This window comes from Trachemys scripta, chromosome 9 (assembly GCF_013100865.1).
Source record: "Trachemys scripta elegans isolate TJP31775 chromosome 9, CAS_Tse_1.0, whole genome shotgun sequence".
Classification (NCBI taxonomy): domain Eukaryota; kingdom Metazoa; phylum Chordata; order Testudines; family Emydidae; genus Trachemys; species Trachemys scripta.
The window spans coordinates 59023201-59041672 of record NC_048306.1 but is presented as its reverse complement, the minus strand read 5'-3'; the positions used below and the strand labels follow the sequence as shown (position 1 = coordinate 59041672).

The following is an 18472-nucleotide window of genomic DNA, read 5'->3' as shown; positions in this document are numbered from 1 at the left end:
ACACACACACAATCTATTAGTTGTGGATTCAAGTTGAAAATGCGGACTTCAAGGGAAGGAGGATCAAAGTAAGAATCAGTTCTGCCATCCTGACTCCTGCTGAACAGTTTCTTATTCTACAACCATTTCCTTGAAGTCAATGGGATTACTCACAGAATATACTCAGCAGGCATCAAGGTGGCAGAATTAGCTCTAAGTCTGTGGAAGACACCAAGCAGGTGTAAAGGAAACTACTAAATCGGTTAACTCTAGAAGGGTATATGCAGACCAGCATCTCATGCATTTCAACACAAGTGTAAAACAGGGTTGGGGATTAGAAATAATCTCAGAGGATAAACATTATATGGGTCAACTAAGGAGACATCGGAACAAGGAGAAGTTGCTGGCAGTGGTGAAATGCAGACCCAGGAAACCAATAGCAGGAAGGTGCATTACAGCTGCACTGTGCAGTGTAAGTTTGAGAGGACCTCAGTATTTGACTACGTGGAAAATTACTACTGCTTTGCATTTTTATTATGCTTTCATCTGAGAATCTCAAAGTACTTTACAAATGTAAAGGACCTGATTGTGTTAAAGCCATGGCTTGTACTGGAGAGGGGAAAGGAGCACATTGCATTGTAGAGGGAGCCACCCGGAGGAATTTTGGCCGACTCATTTAGAATTCCTTTTGGGCTCCCTAAGGAGCACACATTGTAGTCGCAGCTCTGCCACCCTTTCAACAGATGCCGGATGTGCATCCCCTACAGCAGCCCACATCTGCTGAGTGGGCACCGAGCCCTCTTTTGAGTCAGGGTCAGAGCCTTTGCTCATCTATAGGCTTGTGCCTGACCCTTGCAGAGAGATGCAAAGGTGGCGGAAGGCTCCTTGGGTGCTCCTCTACTCCCTGCCCCCCATTTTTGCACCCACACAGGACAGACAGCATGGAGGTTTAGTTAAACACTGAGATGGTGGTAAGAATCCAAAGAGACAAGGAGGGCCAGCAGGTTCAGCTGACTAGAAAGGGAGTCAGATCTGTGGCTACTTAGGAAAGCAAAGATGGATAATGGGATAGGACTAAAATTTCCAGGATGATAAAGACAAGGGTGGACATAACCCAGAGTAAAGCCAAAGCACTCAGAAGACAAAAGGAAAAGCAAATCTGTGCTGGGCCTTTCAACACAGAACATGTTGTGCAGCACAAGAGGCTCTGACCAAGCCCACACTGAAGTAGAGGAGCTGTGGGATGAGAGCTTTCAAGAGGTCCCCTTAGATAGAGTGACCACTTCACTTATGTAAATGTACACTGCCCTGAAAGTAGTGGTTGCACCTGATTGTGGATAGTTTGTAGGGTGGGGTTGTATTTTAGGTCTATATCTCAAAGGGCCAGAACAGATGTTAAACTTCCTTGAAAAAAGAAACTGCTGTAAGTGTCAAGTCCATTTATGCTCAGAAATGGTCACTTGTTCTACTTTTCTTCTTTCGTGCTACTCCTTGAGGGATGAAAGAAAAATGTTTTCTATTTAAGGAAAGCTGTGCATGCTCAGGTTTTGCTGTTCATACCATTACTATATTTGAGGAGATGAATTGACAGGCCCAGTAAATCACACCCAACCACTTCCCACACAAATTGGGAACTGGCCAGTTGTGTAATCTGGCTCTTTTGCACAACGAAAACACAGGCAATCAGGTTATTTCATGTGGTAGCTGGCTTCCTGAAACCTGCTGATGCTCCACTGTAGGTCAAAGAGAGCTGAGGGTAAGGCTGGGCTAATAGCTTGAAGCCCACAGGCTAAACTGAACTCAGCATGATAAATTCAAGCTTGATGAAATCAAAGCAGTTACCTTGCACCACAGTAGCCTGCATCCATGGGCAGTGCGTATCATAGGCTGGAGGAGGCTGTGCCTCCCCAAACAGCCAGGCATGGCCCCACCCACACTTGCGCCCAGACCCTCCTCTGCGGCTCTCCCTATGCGGTGGCCTCGGCTCGGGCTGGGGCTGTGCAGCCGGGAGGGCCAGGGCCACGCCACCCGCTCTTCTGGCGCTCCGGGGCTGGGAGGGTGCTAGCCTGGGGCAGGGGCTGGCAGACGTGGTGGGGAGTTCTGGACTCTGGCAGGGCTGGGGGCAGAAGGGGTGGGGCTGGGGCTAGCCTTCCCCAGATGGCGGTTCATGTGCCGCCCATGCCTGCATTGCATCATCATCACAGTCTGACATGGCTCCAGAGGAGCTCTGCTCTCCAGAAGTATGTTCCCCTGCTGCTTCCCTATGCAGCTAAGCTCTTCTCCAGCCACCCACTTTCCATTCCTAGCACATGGGGCTAGTATGACAGTGCACTGAGGAGGACGATGGAGGATGTAACAGTTTCAACCTCTGAAAACAACTACCTTACACATTCTGCACCAACTTAATAGTCCCTCTAGCTAGGGTACCTGTGGAGTTCACCCATTTTCTAACAGGTTTAAAAGGAAAACATTTAGTGATGTCAGTTTAAAACAAGAGCACAATAATCCACGCAGACAGCTACAGTATTTCTATTCAAGAGAGCAGAGGAAATTCTCCTGCCATTGCACGTGGTACATTATGTAACTGGAGATGCACCTATAGGGCTCCTTTTACAAACTGCACCTCTCCGAGTCAACATGGGCCACATCTCCCAGGGAGAGGACAGATGATGTATCCACTATTGCCTAGTCTCAGGGATTCCCCTTTCAGAGATTGCATCTACAACGGGAGCTGGATGCTGATACATCCCAGGAAATAAATTGGACTGAGGGTGGGCCCAGCCGCTACAGTAGGGATGTGCCAGATTAGTGCATCTCCAGCTGCTTAGCCATGCTCCTCTGCTCCCTCCCCACCACAATGGGGCAACATGTCCACGCACCACTGCAATGCAATCCCAAATGCTGAAGCTGCACGTTATGGACTTTGGCACCCTCACTTTTCATATCTGAACAAAGTTTACCCTTTGCAAAAGGGACACCATCAAGGCTGACAGGCCTAAAATCAGACCTCTCTCTTTTGCGTTAGATTTTAGGCAAAGCATGTGCTCATCAGGACACCCCTCCCATTCTGTTTGCTCCCGCTCCATTCCTGCTAACATACAAGGTCTTGGCACTGCAGTTCCGCTCCTCATGGTGATATTGTTTTAAAGTTGGTAGCTTCTTGATACACTGGGAAGGAATGGATTGTTTCAGACCCAATCAGGACCCCAGCCAGAGCTAGTGGCCCAAAAGTCAGATTTCCAGGGAGTGCCCTAGTTGGAGCCAGTAGCATAGCTGGGGGGAGCGGGGCAGCGGCCGCTCTCCCACTGAGCACAAGTGGCGCCTTTTCAATTTCTTGGCGCTTTTTAAATTTTTAATCACCTGGCAGTGCTTTTACTGATGGGGCGGCGCTCCGGGTCTTCGGCGGCACTTCGAGCTCCCTGTTGCCTGTCTTCTCTCTAACAGCAGTACAGACACGCAGTTCAGTGGTGAGAGTTCCTTTCAGGGTGAATGCATGGTAGCTTCTAGGAACACCAATGAATGGTGGGCTCTTCTAAGAGACTACAGAGCAATGCATGACTATTTACATTCAAAAGAAAAGAAATCATCAGTCTATATGACATGAAATCCAAATGACTATTCAGTGGGTTGTTAATGATTTGTTTTTTAATGGTGACACAGGCAGCTCCCCTCATGGTCAATGTGAGCTCCTTTGCTGCAGCCAGCTACAAGAAGAAGCTGTATGTGATTGGGGGAGGACCCAATGGAAAACTGGCTACAGATAAAACGCAGTGTTATGACCCAGCTACGAACAACTGGAGCTTGAAATCACCCATGCCAGTTGAAGCAAAATGCATCAATGCTGTGAGTTTCCGTGACCACATCTATGTTGTGGGTAGGTAAAGCAGTGATGTTCTTTCTTCTCTAGACTGAGTGCAGCTTATTTTTGACTAATTCTTGGAACCCTACCGAGAAGCATAATCAAACGATCATTACCGTGTGCTCTTCTTGAAAGATTCTGGGTTCCCATCCCTCATCTAGAACACTCAGACACTGTCATGCCTACTCAGTTCAATATAGATGCAGACAGTTGGTTATAGGAAATGTATTGCACAGGAGGTGCATATCGGGTTGTGAATTTTGCTGTGGACTTCAGTGGGATCAGAGCCAGGAGGACCCAATGCTCCAGCTCCCATCACATTGATTACATTAATGTAAATTGAAAGAGGATCACCTAACCTGTATATGGTCCTTAAATGTCAGTGGGAACACTCCAAACTCTCATTGCAACTTCACTAGCAGCCAAAGACTTCAGTATGCACACATCTAGGCATATCTATAGGAAGATGGGTTACTGCAGAGCACTAACCAGTCTCCTGTGCCAGCAGTGCTACTTCAGGAGATGAGGAAGTGCTGCTGCATCTAGTTCATTGCAGAGATGCCCCCTTCCAAGCAAAGCCAGTAGAGGATGGGGGAGCCATCAGGGGAACACAGAGAAGCAGGAGGGTAGGAAAGGGGGATACTTAAAAAAAATACAGTAATGTGATTGCTTTTCTGCGCAGACTCCAGCTACCTCTCCTAGCATGGGTACACAGGGCAGAGTACTACTGATTCAGGCTGAAATTCGCTCCATGCAAAGGCCTAGCACAAGGCCTGCGGCATCACTGAAACCCTATTTTGTGGCCTTAAGTAAGATTTCGGAGGTGCATGTAGAGCCTTGGGCTGCCCCTATGGACTGGGATGCAATTCACCCTCTCTGAATAGGATGGGTAAGAGAGAGACAGCGGATCTCACCACTATGTGGTGAGTTAACATCCTTGTGCCTCTGAGTTAAAATTCAACACCAACAAGTAGCGTAGGATCTTGCCCACAAACCAACTGTTTCAACCTGTTATAGCATGCTAATTACATCACAGAAAGTCCCCAAAGTACCACAGGCTCTGAAGTGAAAAAACCATGTGACAGATCAACTCCCCTGCCCTCCCTGGCTTTTGGGGAAGATTGGCTAAATAAGAAAAGCAGCAAGTGAGAATGTTTCCCTCCCCCGCTAACCTTCCACAGCACCAATTAAATCAGAAACCCAGTACAGTTTTCATTTGGGACAGAAATCAGCCCAACACTGAGGGTTCAGGAGGCACATTGTGTGTTAGGCTGATTTTGTCACAACCGAAATCATGTTTTTGTACAATAGAACTGTTTATAAATCTCTCCCACCCCTTTCCCTACATGAAGGGTTCAGGACATTGCAGGACAATAGAACCAAGACTATCAGATCTGCCTACCACTTCTAAATACAGCAGTTCTGGAGAAAGCACCCCATTACTGAAAACAGCAAGGCAGGAACCCCAGTGCCTTTTAAATGTAATGGTACCATTGTCTTGAGAGGAAATATGGCTCATGGGCCTGTCTTGGATACTTGGAGATTAGATGTCAGAATCCTTTCAAAAAGAGGTTGAAAAATGAGAACGGGTTCGATGTACCCTCCATGTGCTGCCCTACATTGACAGTCTACTGCAGCTCAATCGGTTTAGTTTCTTCCAGAGAAGGTTAAGACGTGAATTGATCTGGTCTATCAAACACCTACAAGAAGGAAGAGATTTCTGATAGCACACAGCTCGTTAATTTAGCAGAAAAAGGTGTAACAAGATCCAGTGGTTGGAAGCTGAAGTTAAAGAAATTCTGACTAGAAAAAAAAATGAAATTGTCTTAACAGTGAGGGTAATTAACCATTGGTACAACTTTCCTAGGGACATGGTAGATTCTCTCACTGGCCTGTGTTATGCAGAAGGTCAGACTAGATGATCACAATGGTCCCTTAAAATTGACAGAGTTATGAAAAATAAGTGGCCCTTTGTAGGTCTTTCAGAGCAGTCTTGTTTTGCCCTGTAGTCTTGTTTTGACTTTACCTTGGGGGTAAAGTGTTCTGATAAGTGTCAGTGATGGAACCCTGTTGAAATGTCTTATTTGGCTAGGAACTAGAGGAATGAATGGCAGGAGCAAACCAATTTCTGTTTCTGTTGCAGGCGGAGCAATGAAAGCGCTGTACTCGTACAGCCCACTTCAAGACACATGGTGCCTAGTGACTCAGTTCACTCATGAGAGAGCAAGTTGCGGGATTTCCCCTTGCAACAACAAGTTGTTCATCACAGGGGGCCGGGATGAGAAGAACGAGGTCATCGCCACGGTGCTGTGCTGGGACCCCGAGATCCAGAGGTTAACAGAAGAGTGTGTCCTACCTCGTGGGGTGTCCCATCATGGCAGCGTCACCCTCAGGAAGTCCTACACACACATCCGCAGGATAGTGCCTGGCGCGGTTTCTGTGTGACTTTGGGAGAGAAAAGAGAACGACAGATGATATCCAAATACCTCAGTTCCCCTAAGGAGACAATGGCCAAGTAGACTGCGTTGAAAAGATCATTTTAAATGTAAAGAGTGTTGGGTGGAACCACTGCTACTAGGGTCCTTTCAGGAAATAGCTGTACATGTGCTCGGCCTCCTTGAAATCAGGAGGAAATCTCATTTCCTCTGTACAGGACATGTCTTAAATTATCTTAATTCCTTCCCCACCCAAAAAATAATGGGATAATCTGGAGTTTACTCTTGATGTACAGAACCTACAGTCATACAAGGAAACATGATCGGTAGGTGTGTGTCTGCCTCTTATCCTACTGCAGGTAGGATAGTCATGCCAAATTTCAGCCCACCTCTGGCCTCATGTTGCTATATTATTTATTACTATTATCTTCAGACTACTGGACTTGCAGCATCACCCAAAGAAAAGGAGAAGTTGTGTAGGGAATGGAAGAGTTGCATCACTAGCAAAACTCATTGGCTTCCTCGCACGTTACACTTCTTTTCAACAGATGGCACGTTACATGCAGCCAAAGAATGTCATTTTAAAAAAGGTATCATCCTTCCATTTCACATCACCCAAAAAATCCAACCCAGCTGACATCCCTGGCTGACAAGCCCAGCTGAGATACCAAAGACAGAATGAACAGAGCCTAATTCTCTCACCTCTACATATGGACAAATTCTAATTTGATTCCATTGTAAGTTTATTGTAACTATTTTCCAATAAAAGCCACAACAATGTATTTTGCCTCTGGATTTGTTTACTCTTCTAGCTAAAATAAATAAATAAAAATATCCCTATAAAATTAGAAAGTACATAAAAAACTGGCCACAAACAACCCAGAATGACAACTAATAAACAAACCTAGCAAGGATAACAGTAACAACAACGATCCCATCAGGTAGGAGGACACAGGACGGGACAGGTGTTCCTACCTGGTGGTATGGACTGTGTTTAAAGAGTGCAGGATATCATTTGATTCTCCCCTGCCAGTGTTTAATGTTGATCAGATTCAATCTAAATCCTTGTTTCTGTTCAGTGATTGCTAGATCTGAAGTCACTAATAAGCTGGTCTAGGGGGTTGAACCTTAGACCTGGTGCGGTGAGAGTTGTGATAAAAGACAATGCAGAGGATGTAGCAGATGAAGCAACAGTGAGTTTCTCCACTCTTCACTAAGAGCTGAAATCACTAAGAACTGGGCTCAGCGGCAGAACCCCAGAGTGTAGCATCGCCATGAGAGGCAGAAGCTGCAGAGACGACAGTGACAGCGGTGGGCATTGGCAGAGGCATTGCTCACCTCCTGCTTTCAGGGGTGGGTGGTGAACCCCATGATGGCACTCCTGAATTCTGGGACTTCGCTGACCTCGGACAACCCACTGGGATTGTGGTGCAGTGAAGGGAATGGGGAGTGGCATGGTAAGGGGATGTTCGTCCATCAGACTCTCACACCTCTAAGTGGGAAACTGAGACAAAAAACCACTGCCCAAGCTACTGTGGGGCAGGTGTTTACTTATTGTTTGCATACTTTTGAATCATTGTCAGGATGTTTCCCCAAATTGATGCTGTGTTCCCGCTCCTTTTAATAAAAGTTCTCTTTTTTTTTTAATACACAGACTCATTGCTGGCGAGTAGGGAAATATTGCCTCTTCGAGGTGCCCAGGGATGGTGCTTAGTTTTCCCAGATTTCTGGCTGTGGGCTCAAGACAGTACTATCTTGTAAGGTTAAGAGAAACCCCTAGATATTGAACCTGGCCGTTGCTGCCCCACACCACCTGGCAGAAGGATTATATCTGTAATTCACTCACCCCCTCAACAGAGTCTAGATTTATTAAACTTCAAGGCTTACCTTTCTAGGCCCATCATTTCTCCAAGGGCACTGAACGCTGATGGCATTCAATGGGAGGTTGGTTGCTTTTCGTAGGCTATTGTTTTTGATCTAGACGTTACTGGCCACGCAGGCTGTCTGTGTTTAATTCTGTTTGGGGGCATTATCCCTGTTTTTCTATTTAAATTTACTGCACAGCATCAAGAGTTGCAGGCCCCAAAGGACGGTCTGTTTTAGGGATGGAGCACTGCATGGGGAGGAAGCAAGATTATATACCCAGATAAAAAGTTATGTTAATATCCTTGAATACAAAACAATTCCCCCTTGTCTTTGTTTACCTTCCGCTCTGTTGTCCTCTCTTGCAAAAACTCCCCCACTTTCTCCTGAGTGCTCTGTTTCTTCCCCTTGCCCAAATGTCCTTGTCTTCCCACACCCTGCCTCCCAAATTCCACTAGTGCGATTTGCTCACAGCATCACCTAAGCAGGAAGAGAAAGAAATGCACCAGCTGGGCTGAGTGCAATGCTTCCTCTCTCCTTGCAGGTCGCAGAACAGAGCTAGTAGGAGGGGTAGGCACTGGGACTTAGCTGGAGAGACATTCAGAGGGGCAGGACCCTGCTGGCAGGGACAGTGGCATTGTTCCCCTTCCCAACTGGCTGGAAGCTAGGGGATAGGAACCATCTCCTCAACTCCTGTCTTCCCCTATGATTGTGCTCATAGCTAGGACTTTAACTTCTAAACGAATGGGCAAATATTTGCAACATGTTAACATTGGGATCCTGGCTGCTCCAAAGTGGATTGTTCCCTCCACTGTAGTCCCTCACACCCGTACATTTGGATTATGTCTCTGAGCTGCTTCCATCTCCATTTTTCCCAGTAGGTGGCAGCATTACACCAGGCTTTTGCTTCCTTGTGGGTTTTTATTTCCTGGAATGCAAAGGAACAGAACAATCTGTTGAGAAGGAAAACAATTCTAGGGATCTGGATGCGATTTCCAGGAGCTTGAGAGATCATGTACACAAAAGGCAACAGGCAGCACTGAAGGTGGGCCAGAATCTCTCAATCACAGCATACTGGCCAGTTCTTCAGAAACAAAAACAACTGTGGAAGGGGTCAGGGCTGGGTTGGCTCCTGGCCAAAGGCTGGGAACATTTTCAGATTGTTTTTCCCCTGCTGGAAACAGCCAAATCACAATTAAATCAAAAGATACAAAACACGGAACAAAGCAAACATTTTGTGAAATACTATATTAGCAACTACACTGGTAGCCACCATCCTCCGGATTTAAACGTCTTCTCTCCCTGTCTACTCCTCCTTTCCTCCCCCAAACATGCTGTGCCCTTTGGTTTATTTCTGCCCCTGTTTGTCTGGTAAGCCGGTAGCTGCCTAGGATGCAGAGATATCACGGTGCTGAAAGCTTGCTTGGAACCTCGCAGTCACAGCAGGGGAATCCTCTTGCTCCAAAGACACAGGCCTCACCCCTGGAGCTAAAGGAGACACAGCCTCTTCTGGTGTGAGCAGCACAGCCTGGCCCCAGCTGAGCAGTTAGCTTTGTCCCAGAGAAGGCAGCAGCACGCACAAGCACACACAGGCCAGTTCACTACAGTATTCCCCCTCAAAGTACGTTAGCAATATTTATTTTCTTCCTAAAATCCCCCTCCTCCCCTCAAGACTCCCCCTCTGCAATCCCAACTCTCCCCCAGTATTTTCACCCTTAATGTTTTCTTCCTCCTTTTCTATTCCAATCTCTCCCCCCTCATCCCTACTTCCTCTGGTCCCCTTCTTTCTCCAGTGTCCATGGGAGCTCTCTTCCCTCCCACTGTTCCTATCTCCTCTGCCAGGTACTGTGCTCTCCGAGGGAAGAGGCAGCAGCACCAGGCTGCATATAGTAAACCCTCTCAACCCCTCACCCATATGGCCCAGGATCCAGTTGGCGGGGGTGGGGTGGGGGGGGAGAGGAGCTGCCTGTCCTTCAGCCAGCTTGGCAACACCATAGCCAAGCACACAGACTTGGCCTTACCTTAGTGTAGGCTTTGTGGCTAAGACATGGGTCTCCCATATTAGAGCTGGGCTCCATTCCCAGCTATGTCAGAAGTGACCTTGCAGGACTTCTGTAGTCCTCACTTATGGTTCGCAGCCTCTTGCTGCAGGGATACTTCCCTCACTCTGAGGGCAGGTACATGAGACCTTGCTCGATAACACAGGCTGTGAAGTACAGAGGATTCTTAATGCTGCTTGTTGAACGAGGCGTGATTAGGATTCCTGGCTCCCAGCCTATCGCCCCTTCTCCTAGGGAAAGGGTATCTTTATAGGAGTAAGTGGTTCAACGTGTGGGAAGTCCCCCTCTAGTGGGGACTTTTCCATTACTGCTCCCAGTCCTCTGTTAAGTGCAGAGAGAGCTTCCCGCCAATCCCGCCTGGGCTAGGGGTGGCTCAACTCCTCCAAACATCTTAGCTGGTTAAGGGAAGACTCACTAGGCAGGAGGACCTGCCCTGGGAAGAGGCAGGATAAGCTGGAGTCTTCCTGTAGGTGGAGCAGCATGAGCATCTGACAAGTGACATGGTACCCCAGCTAGGAGCTCCCCAGCTGCCCCTTGGCTCACCCTCCCCTCCAGGGGGAAGACCAAAAATTAAAACTGTTCATACAGTAAAGCTCATAAAATCTGCTACAGTGCAGGAAACCGCACTGGGCATTACACTTTCCCAGGTAGCCCCGACCCTACCCAGATCCCATTTTCATTTCTTTTGACTTCAATACAGATCCTCCCATCCTGATCAAGGAATGATGTACAGCCACACCCAGCCACCCACCCGCACTCACGTTGCTTGACTGGCAGCTGATCTGCTGCTTAGGAACTTGAGTTCCTTTCAGATACACTCTCTGGTCCATTTACACTCTGCACTAATCATCCTGCTATAAAAGTATCGATAAGACAGATTAGATGTTCCCATTCTCTTCAGTGTGTTGCATCCCTTCACCACAACATGATGCAACTACATGTCGTCACATGAGGCTGAGACCTGCAACAACAGACACCAATCTGTGCTTCTTTTTGGGTCTCCTTCCATGGCACCCCTCAGTTCAGAAGCTGTGATGTGTCTCTGTTTAACTCACACTGTGCCATTCTGCTAGCAATAGCAACATTTGGTTGTTGAATAAATCAGTTGTGTAGAAAGAAGCTTCCAGACAAATCCCAAAACACTAATTCATTTCTCACTCTGTTTAGCAGACAAAAACAAAACAAACCCCACAAAACACTATTTTTAGCAAGATTTAGCCTGTTTAGTTAATGATTCTTTAATTCTTCACTGGTATAATGACAGTTTGCCATGGGGAAACATCCTTGTATTAATGTAGCCCCTGCCACAATTTGGTTTATGACTTTGCTATTAGCTTAGCTCTCTGTGTGTCAACAGAACATTATGAATGCACATATGCAAGGCTTACTGAAATGGATCGATTTACCCTCCATGTGCTGCAGTTTGATTCTTAATGTCACTGGGGAAACTAAACTATTTACAAAGGATTAGAGGATGAACTGGCTATTTACTTTTCTCCCTCCCACTAATGGACCATATTTTTGTTATTGCCTTGAAAGGATGCTTTGAAGCGATACAGTTAGTAACCCTTTCATTCGGATGCACATTTTCTTTCAACAATGGTGCAATTTTAGGGTTCAGTTCTGCTCCCACTGAAGTCATTGAGATTTTTGTTTTGATAGTAGTAGTAGTAGTAGTATCACAGCACCTAGGAACGCTAGTCCTGGAGCAGGACCCTTTTGTGCCAGAAACTGTATAAATGCCCCAAGGAGCTTGCAATCTTAGTAGAAGCAGGCCCTTAAAGTAATATTTGTCCATTTGTATGTTACACTGATGAACACAGGTAGTAACCTTAGCTGAAAATCTAACTTCTTTCTAATTTAAAAACCTAGAGAGTTTTATTTTGTGAGCAGCAACTATGGAGTTAGATAGGAACAGTTTACATACACTATGTTAATACGGACAGAGTCAACTTGAGGTGTGTTATATTAAACCTCTCTTCAGAAATTAGACAACAGATGGAGTTAGCCATTCAAGGAACAGACACATTTAATATAAATTATTCAACCTACAGGAGTTTAATTAGGTTAACGGAGCAATTAGCAAAATTTTAACAAGTGTATTTTTTAAAATACTGTGTGCTTGTTTACCTATATTGCTACTATTAACACTGCGTGACATTGAAACTGATCTAAAATTTAAGATACTACTCTAAATACTAATTGGATTTTTCTCAAGTAATGGATGACACAAGATGAACTCTAGGAATTCAAATCTGACCTCATTTAGAATCTCTACATTATATATAGTGTGACAAAGTTCCTCCTCTGTCTTGGTGGGTTCTGCACTTTCTGGCAGATTTGTTCGCCTCAGAGGTTTTCAGCAGTCCTAAGTTTGGCTCCTTTTGTTAGTGGCACAAACTTGTCGTTCATTCGGCTAACCTCATCACTGGCCAGCATGGGGAAAAGGAGGAGAACAATCCCCCACAGTCTCTGCTGGCCCACCTAATGGGTCGGGGGACAGGCCAGAGACCTTCCCTTCTGGTGGGACCCACAGTCCAGATCAACTCCTCTTATATCAAATAGAGAGTTGGAGGGATGGGGGAACCCGGCACTGCCCTCTACTCCAGGCCAGGGCTCTGTGGATTGCAGCTGTCTTTAGTGTCTCCTGTAACCAGGGCCGGCTCTGGCTTTTTTGCCGCCCTAGGCAAAAAAGCCCCCCGCTGCCCCCCCCAAGCGCGGTAGGGGAGGGCGCCGAGCCCAGCCACGGGCCCGCAATCCCCGACCGGCCGGAGCGCCGGGGGGAGGGCGGCGAGCCCGCCACGGCTCCCTGCTCTCTCCAGCGGGGAGAGCGCCGGGGGAAGGGCAGAGAGCCCCCGGCCGGGCTCTCCACTCTCCCCGGCGGCCAGAGCGCCGGGAGCAAGGCGGAGAGCCCGGCCGGGGCTCTCCGCTCTCCCCGGCGGCCAGAGCGCCAGGGGGAGAGTGGAGAGCCCCCAGCAGCCGGAGCACCGGGGGGAGGGCGGCGAGCCCCCGGCAGCCAGAGCGGGAGCCCGCTGCGGCTCCGCTCTCCCCGGCGGCGGGAACGCCGTGGGGAGGGCGGCGAGCCCAGTCGCAGCCCCGATCTCGCGCCAGAGCGCCCCGCCGTGCCGCCCCCCTCCAGGCGCCGCCCTAACAGATGCTTGGTGGGCTGGTGCCTGGAGCCGGCCCTGCCTGTAACAGCTGTGTGACAGCTGCAACTCCCTGGGCTACTTCCCCATGGCCTCCTCCCAACACCTTCTTTGTCCTCAACACCAGACCTTCCTCCTGATGTCTGGTAATGCTTGTACTTCTCAGTCCTCCAGCAGTACACCTACTCACTCTCAGCTTCTTGTGCGCCTCTTACTCCCAGCTCCTTGCATGCCCCTTACTGACTGCAGTGAGGTCCTTTTTAAACCAGGTGCCATGATTAGTCTGCCTATCTTAATGGATTCTAGCAGCTTCTTAATTGACTCCAGGTGTTCTAATTAGCCTGCCTGCCTTAATTGGTTCCAGCAACTTCCTGATTGTTCTGGAAACACCCCTGTTACCTTACCCAGGGAAAAGGGACCTGCTTAATTTGAGGCTAATATATGTGCCTTCTATCACTCTCCAGTAGCCAGCTGGCCTGACCCTGTCACAATAGACAATAGTCAACTGCATTATAAATTTAGGAAGAAAAATCTCTTAATTAAAAATATTCAAATGTATTGTTTTAGGCGTCCTAGAAACTTTGGCTTTATTACTGAAAAGCACAGTAATGTTATGTGAATTGCATCCAGATATAACAAATTATTTGAATTAATTGACTAGTGTGAAACGGTTGGATGACTGGCTTCCTTTTATAATCCTATGACAGTAGGGACACTCAGTGGTAGAGCCATCTCTGTGGTAGACAAAAACATCACATAAAGCACTCTTCAGCTAATATAAATTCGGCCCAGTCCTAGCTCCTTTGACTTCAATTGGATTAGAAGTCGCCCCATTGCAAAGTCACCTCCACCAACACTTGCACAGTAAAACAAAGGGGCTAACACACAGATTTCAATACCTAGTGTGAAGGGTCTTCATCTGCTTTTAACTTGGTCCCATCACCACTGGCATCTTCTGCCAGCTGGTCCTCTAGGAACCTAGCCCCTGGCACACTCATCCTCACCAGCCTGGTGTGGCTTGTTTACCAGGGGAGAGCCTAGCTCATCACAGAAGGGATAGGTTGTTTGGGAATCTCAGAAGGCAGAGCTCATATTTTCAATCTGAAGAGCTCAAAGCTCTTTACAGTCATGGCATGAATTAGGTCTCCTAGCATTTGTATGGTAGATAGGGATTGCCTTATTTCCCAGACAGGAGACTGATCAGAGAAATGCAATTATTTGCTCAAAATTACATGCCTATGAAGGGCCTGATTCTTTTCTCCAACCTCATGTAATCATTTACACGAGCTCACAGTGATTTGGTAGCATTTTACACCCACTTTGCACTGGTGCAAATGAGTGCACATGGTGCAGAGCAGTGCAGAATCACATCTTACATCTCTGGCAAAGCTAGGAATAAAACCAAGTAAAACTGATCCTGCCCATACCAGTCTGGAACATGGACCAACCATGCAAAACCTATTTCCAAGTTGTTTTTTGGGGTTGGTTGGTGAGGTTTTTATTTAAAAGGCCTGTTCTTTATTTATCATTAGGCATGGAAGGATTAGATTTTTACTGGTAGATGTCCGTGAATGTTGATTTCACTGTACACACACACACATTAATAGGTGAAAGAATATTTCCATCGATAATCACAATTTACAGATAGGCAAAGTAAGAAAAATGCTGCCTGAGAACTTAGTATATTTTGACATGGGATGTTGACAATTTGTGTTTTAATTGCTATCAAGCTTTAAATTTTTGAATCTCAATATCTACTGTCAATACATAATTGTCTTACATTCCCCCCCCCAATTGCCCACAACTCTGTATATTGAAACCCATTAAAAATGCTCAAAAATAAACACTGATGTTATCTGTCAGAATCACAAGAATCAAAGCCCGGCAAGCCTCTCTATAATGTACAGCAAAACCTAAGGGAACCCAATGAAAAAGTTAAATTTCTCCCATGGGACACTAATAGACCACTATAAAAATCCCCTATAAAAAGCCAGACAACCTTGGAGCAAAACAATATCTAGCTAGAGAGAAAAACACTTTTCCACGGATACATAGTAAAACCTGTACAATACCACCCTCTTACTAGGGACTCTCCCGGATTCTGTTAATATTTAGTGTTCAGGAAATTCTGATTTAAATTATTTGTTCCACCCTTACTGCTCACATTACTGAAGAACTTGATTCTGTATTTAAATGACAGTCTTTCTACAAATTTGGCTAGTACAATAAATGTCTATGGCAGGGGTTGGCAACCTTTCAGAAGTGGGGTGCCGAGTCTTCATTTATTCACTCTGATTTAAGGTTTCGCGTGCCGGTAATACATTTTAATGATTTTAGAAAGTCTCTTTCTATAAGTCTATAATATATAACTAAACTATTGTTGTATGTAAAGTAAATAAGGTTTTTAAAATGTTTAAGAAGCTTCATTTAAAATTAAATTAAAATGCAGAGCCCCCCGGACCGGTGGCCAGGACCCGGGCAGTGTGAGTGCCACTGAAAATCAGCTTGTGTGCCTCCTTCGGCATGTGTGCCATAGGTTGCCTACCTCTGGTCTATGAGATCTGTAACTAAGGAAAAATAAAAGCAGACAGCAGAGAGCATATGATAGGCACTTTTTTATTGAAGAACTTATGAAAACAAATATATGCAGTGGAACAGTACTTGCGATTTTAAAGTTCAGTTTTGGACAAGATACCCAGAGAAGCATGCAGCCACCGATAAAAGAAACTCTGCTATATCCTATCATTTATTCACTTCAAAATACTTTGGACCTGATTTTCCACTGCCTCACGCTTGGTGTAGTCCTTTACAGCCATGTCAAGTGAGTGCAAAGTACATATTTTTATCAGTTATGTTTATTCCAACGGTTAGCCCTTAGGTACTAAGAATGGGACTGCATGGTGCTAGGTACCCTACAAACACAGAGTAGTAGATGGCTCCTGTCCAAAGAACTTACAATCAAACAGATGCCAGACACAAGGTGAGGGAAGGGTTAAAACACACAAGTAGAGCGAACAATGTGATGGCAAACATTGTTTGTTTGGTGTGAGTTTAGTTAGAAGAGACTCAACTAAATGGAAAGAAAAGGGAATGGGAGGATAGGGTAGGAGGGACAGGTCTGAAGTGAAGAGACTGTCAAGGAGGGGGCAGGGGAAGGGAGAAGGTTGGAGCAAATAGGCAATCTGCACAGGGCAAAGGAAGTCCAGTCAAAACTATAGAAAGTTTTCTGAAGGTCCAGAGGTCCCTGCTTGGGCTGCTGCTGCTCCTAGCAGCTGGAGTCTCTGGCTGTAATATGCTACCACTCTGCACTCTCTTTGCATTAGGGCAGAGGTTCTCAAACTGGGGGTCGGGACCCCTCCGGGGGTCACAAGGTTATTATATGGAGGGTCATGAGCTGTCAGTCTCCACCCCAAACCCCGCTTTGCCTCCAGCATTTATAATGGTGTTAAATATATAAGCAAGTGTTTTTAATTTATAAGGGGGGGGGTCGCACTCAGAGGCTTGCTATGTAAAAAGGGTCACCAGTACAATAATTTGAGCGCCACTGCATTAGGGCTACAGAACTACAGAAAGTGGAGAATCTGTATACTGATAGAGAGACAAAGTAACACAGAGAGTGTAATCAAGGCACAGTGTTTTAAAAGCCAATCAAAAAATTGTGGTGTACATAAAGTTTTAAAAGCTCAAACAATATAATCTTTTAAAATACTGGAAGCTTTTCACAGAGTTCAATAAACAGAGCTTCCCCACACTGCCCTCCAATGCTCGTCTGCTTAAGAGGAACTGGCTTCCCTTGAGATCTGAAATACCATCCATTTATTTTATCCAGTAGTTAGCCACCTGTGCACTTTTCGGATGAGAAAAGAATTAAAGACAGACTGGCTACTGTAGAACATCATTGCACATTGATTTCTTCTCTGCTAGATGCTGATCCAAGACCATTCCACTTCTAACCAATGTTTGATGAAAAGCCATTGTTTTTTACATTGTCAGACTTAGTCCATTTGACTGATAATGCATTGACATACGAGAAGTAGCACAGGATGTCACTGAATAGAGCACTTGTCATACCCAAGGTGTTATAATGTGCTTTACAAACCAATCAAATGGATACCAGTCTTGCAGTAACTCCTCCAGGGGTGAATGCAATAGTCATTATGCACACAGCAACAGCACAGGGTATGTCTACACTGCAGTGGAAGCCCATGTTTAGTGGGACTTGAGTCAGCTGACCTGTGTTAGGGAACCCTATGCTTGAGTGTCTACATAACATTTAAATCCTGTTAAGATTTTCCTAACCCATGCTCGAACTTAGGGCTCTGGTGTCCATGCTGGAGTGTGCAGACCTGAGTCAAAGTAACCATATCCCAGAGACCCTAGCGCCTGCACCCCATTGCCCAAAATGTGGCTGCTCTAGCCCTGAGACCATGGTGCACTGTGGGAAAACTTTATGCCTGCCCTGCATGTTGCAGAAAGTTTGAACAGCCTGCCAAACCCAGGAGGCTCCGTAGGATAGTGTGTTTGCAGATCGGTGATCAGAAGAGAATGGGTTAACATTGACCTGAGCTGCTGCCGTTTGCCTAGCAGGGGTAACTTCCATTTTCAATACAGTGGAGTGCAGATTGTTGGGATAGAGAGGACTAAAGAAGTTGTCCCATGGATACGTGGGATACTTCTGGGCGATTCCCAGGACCCAAGTCAAATGGGGCTGTGTCTACACTGAAAAGCAATAGGGCTCAGACCTTGGATCCCAGCTTGACTCGAGCTTGGAACCTCCTGAGCTCTGGGTTAGAACAATTGCAGTTTACATGCAAGGGAGGTTAGGCTTGACCCCCAGCTCAAGCATGGGCTTATGTTGCAGTGTAGATGTTCCCTCAGTCACACACTTGGGCACTCACTTTATTGAGGGGCAATGTTGACCAAGGCAGCCAAGGTTAGCCATTGGTCTTTGTGTCATTGGCTCTTTATTTTTAACTTTGACCTCCCCCACTACAGATGGGCAGAAATGACTTTGGTTTAATGTCTCCTCCAAAGAACGCCACTTCCAGCAATGGAGCAAGCTCTAGTTCTACATGCAGTGCACTGAGTATGGTCCCATGTTGTGATGTAGGAGTCAAGATGTGCAACCTT

The 18472-nt window shown here is 46.3% G+C and overlaps 1 protein-coding gene and 1 long non-coding RNA gene across 5 annotated transcripts in view; one reads left to right on the top strand and one right to left on the bottom strand.

The window, feature by feature from the left end:
• Window positions 1-7055, top strand: part of KLHL6 (kelch like family member 6) — a 30206-nt gene extending 23151 nt beyond the window's left edge. For 2 of the 3 annotated variants that reach the window (XM_034782030.1, XM_034782031.1), the window contains exons 6-7: window positions 3640-3853; window positions 5982-7055. In XM_034782030.1, coding sequence (XP_034637921.1) covers window positions 3640-3853; window positions 5982-6283 — 516 coding nt within the window. In that variant the 3' untranslated portion in view covers window positions 6284-7055. The remainder of the gene's footprint in view (window positions 1-3639; window positions 3854-5981) is intronic. The other variant, XM_034782032.1, reaches the window with a different exon arrangement.
• Window positions 7056-7274: 219 nt separating this feature from the next.
• Window positions 7275-11348, bottom strand: LOC117883069. Of its 2 annotated transcripts, XR_004647179.1 has the most exons (4): window positions 10958-11348; window positions 10158-10342; window positions 8478-9064; window positions 7275-8386 (listed from the first exon to the last, which is right to left on the bottom strand). It is a non-coding gene; the product is annotated as an uncharacterized LOC117883069 (long non-coding RNA). The 2 variants fall into 2 exon arrangements; XR_004647178.1 differs by having other exon boundaries at window positions 7275-9064.
• Window positions 11349-18472: the final 7124 nt, after the last annotated feature.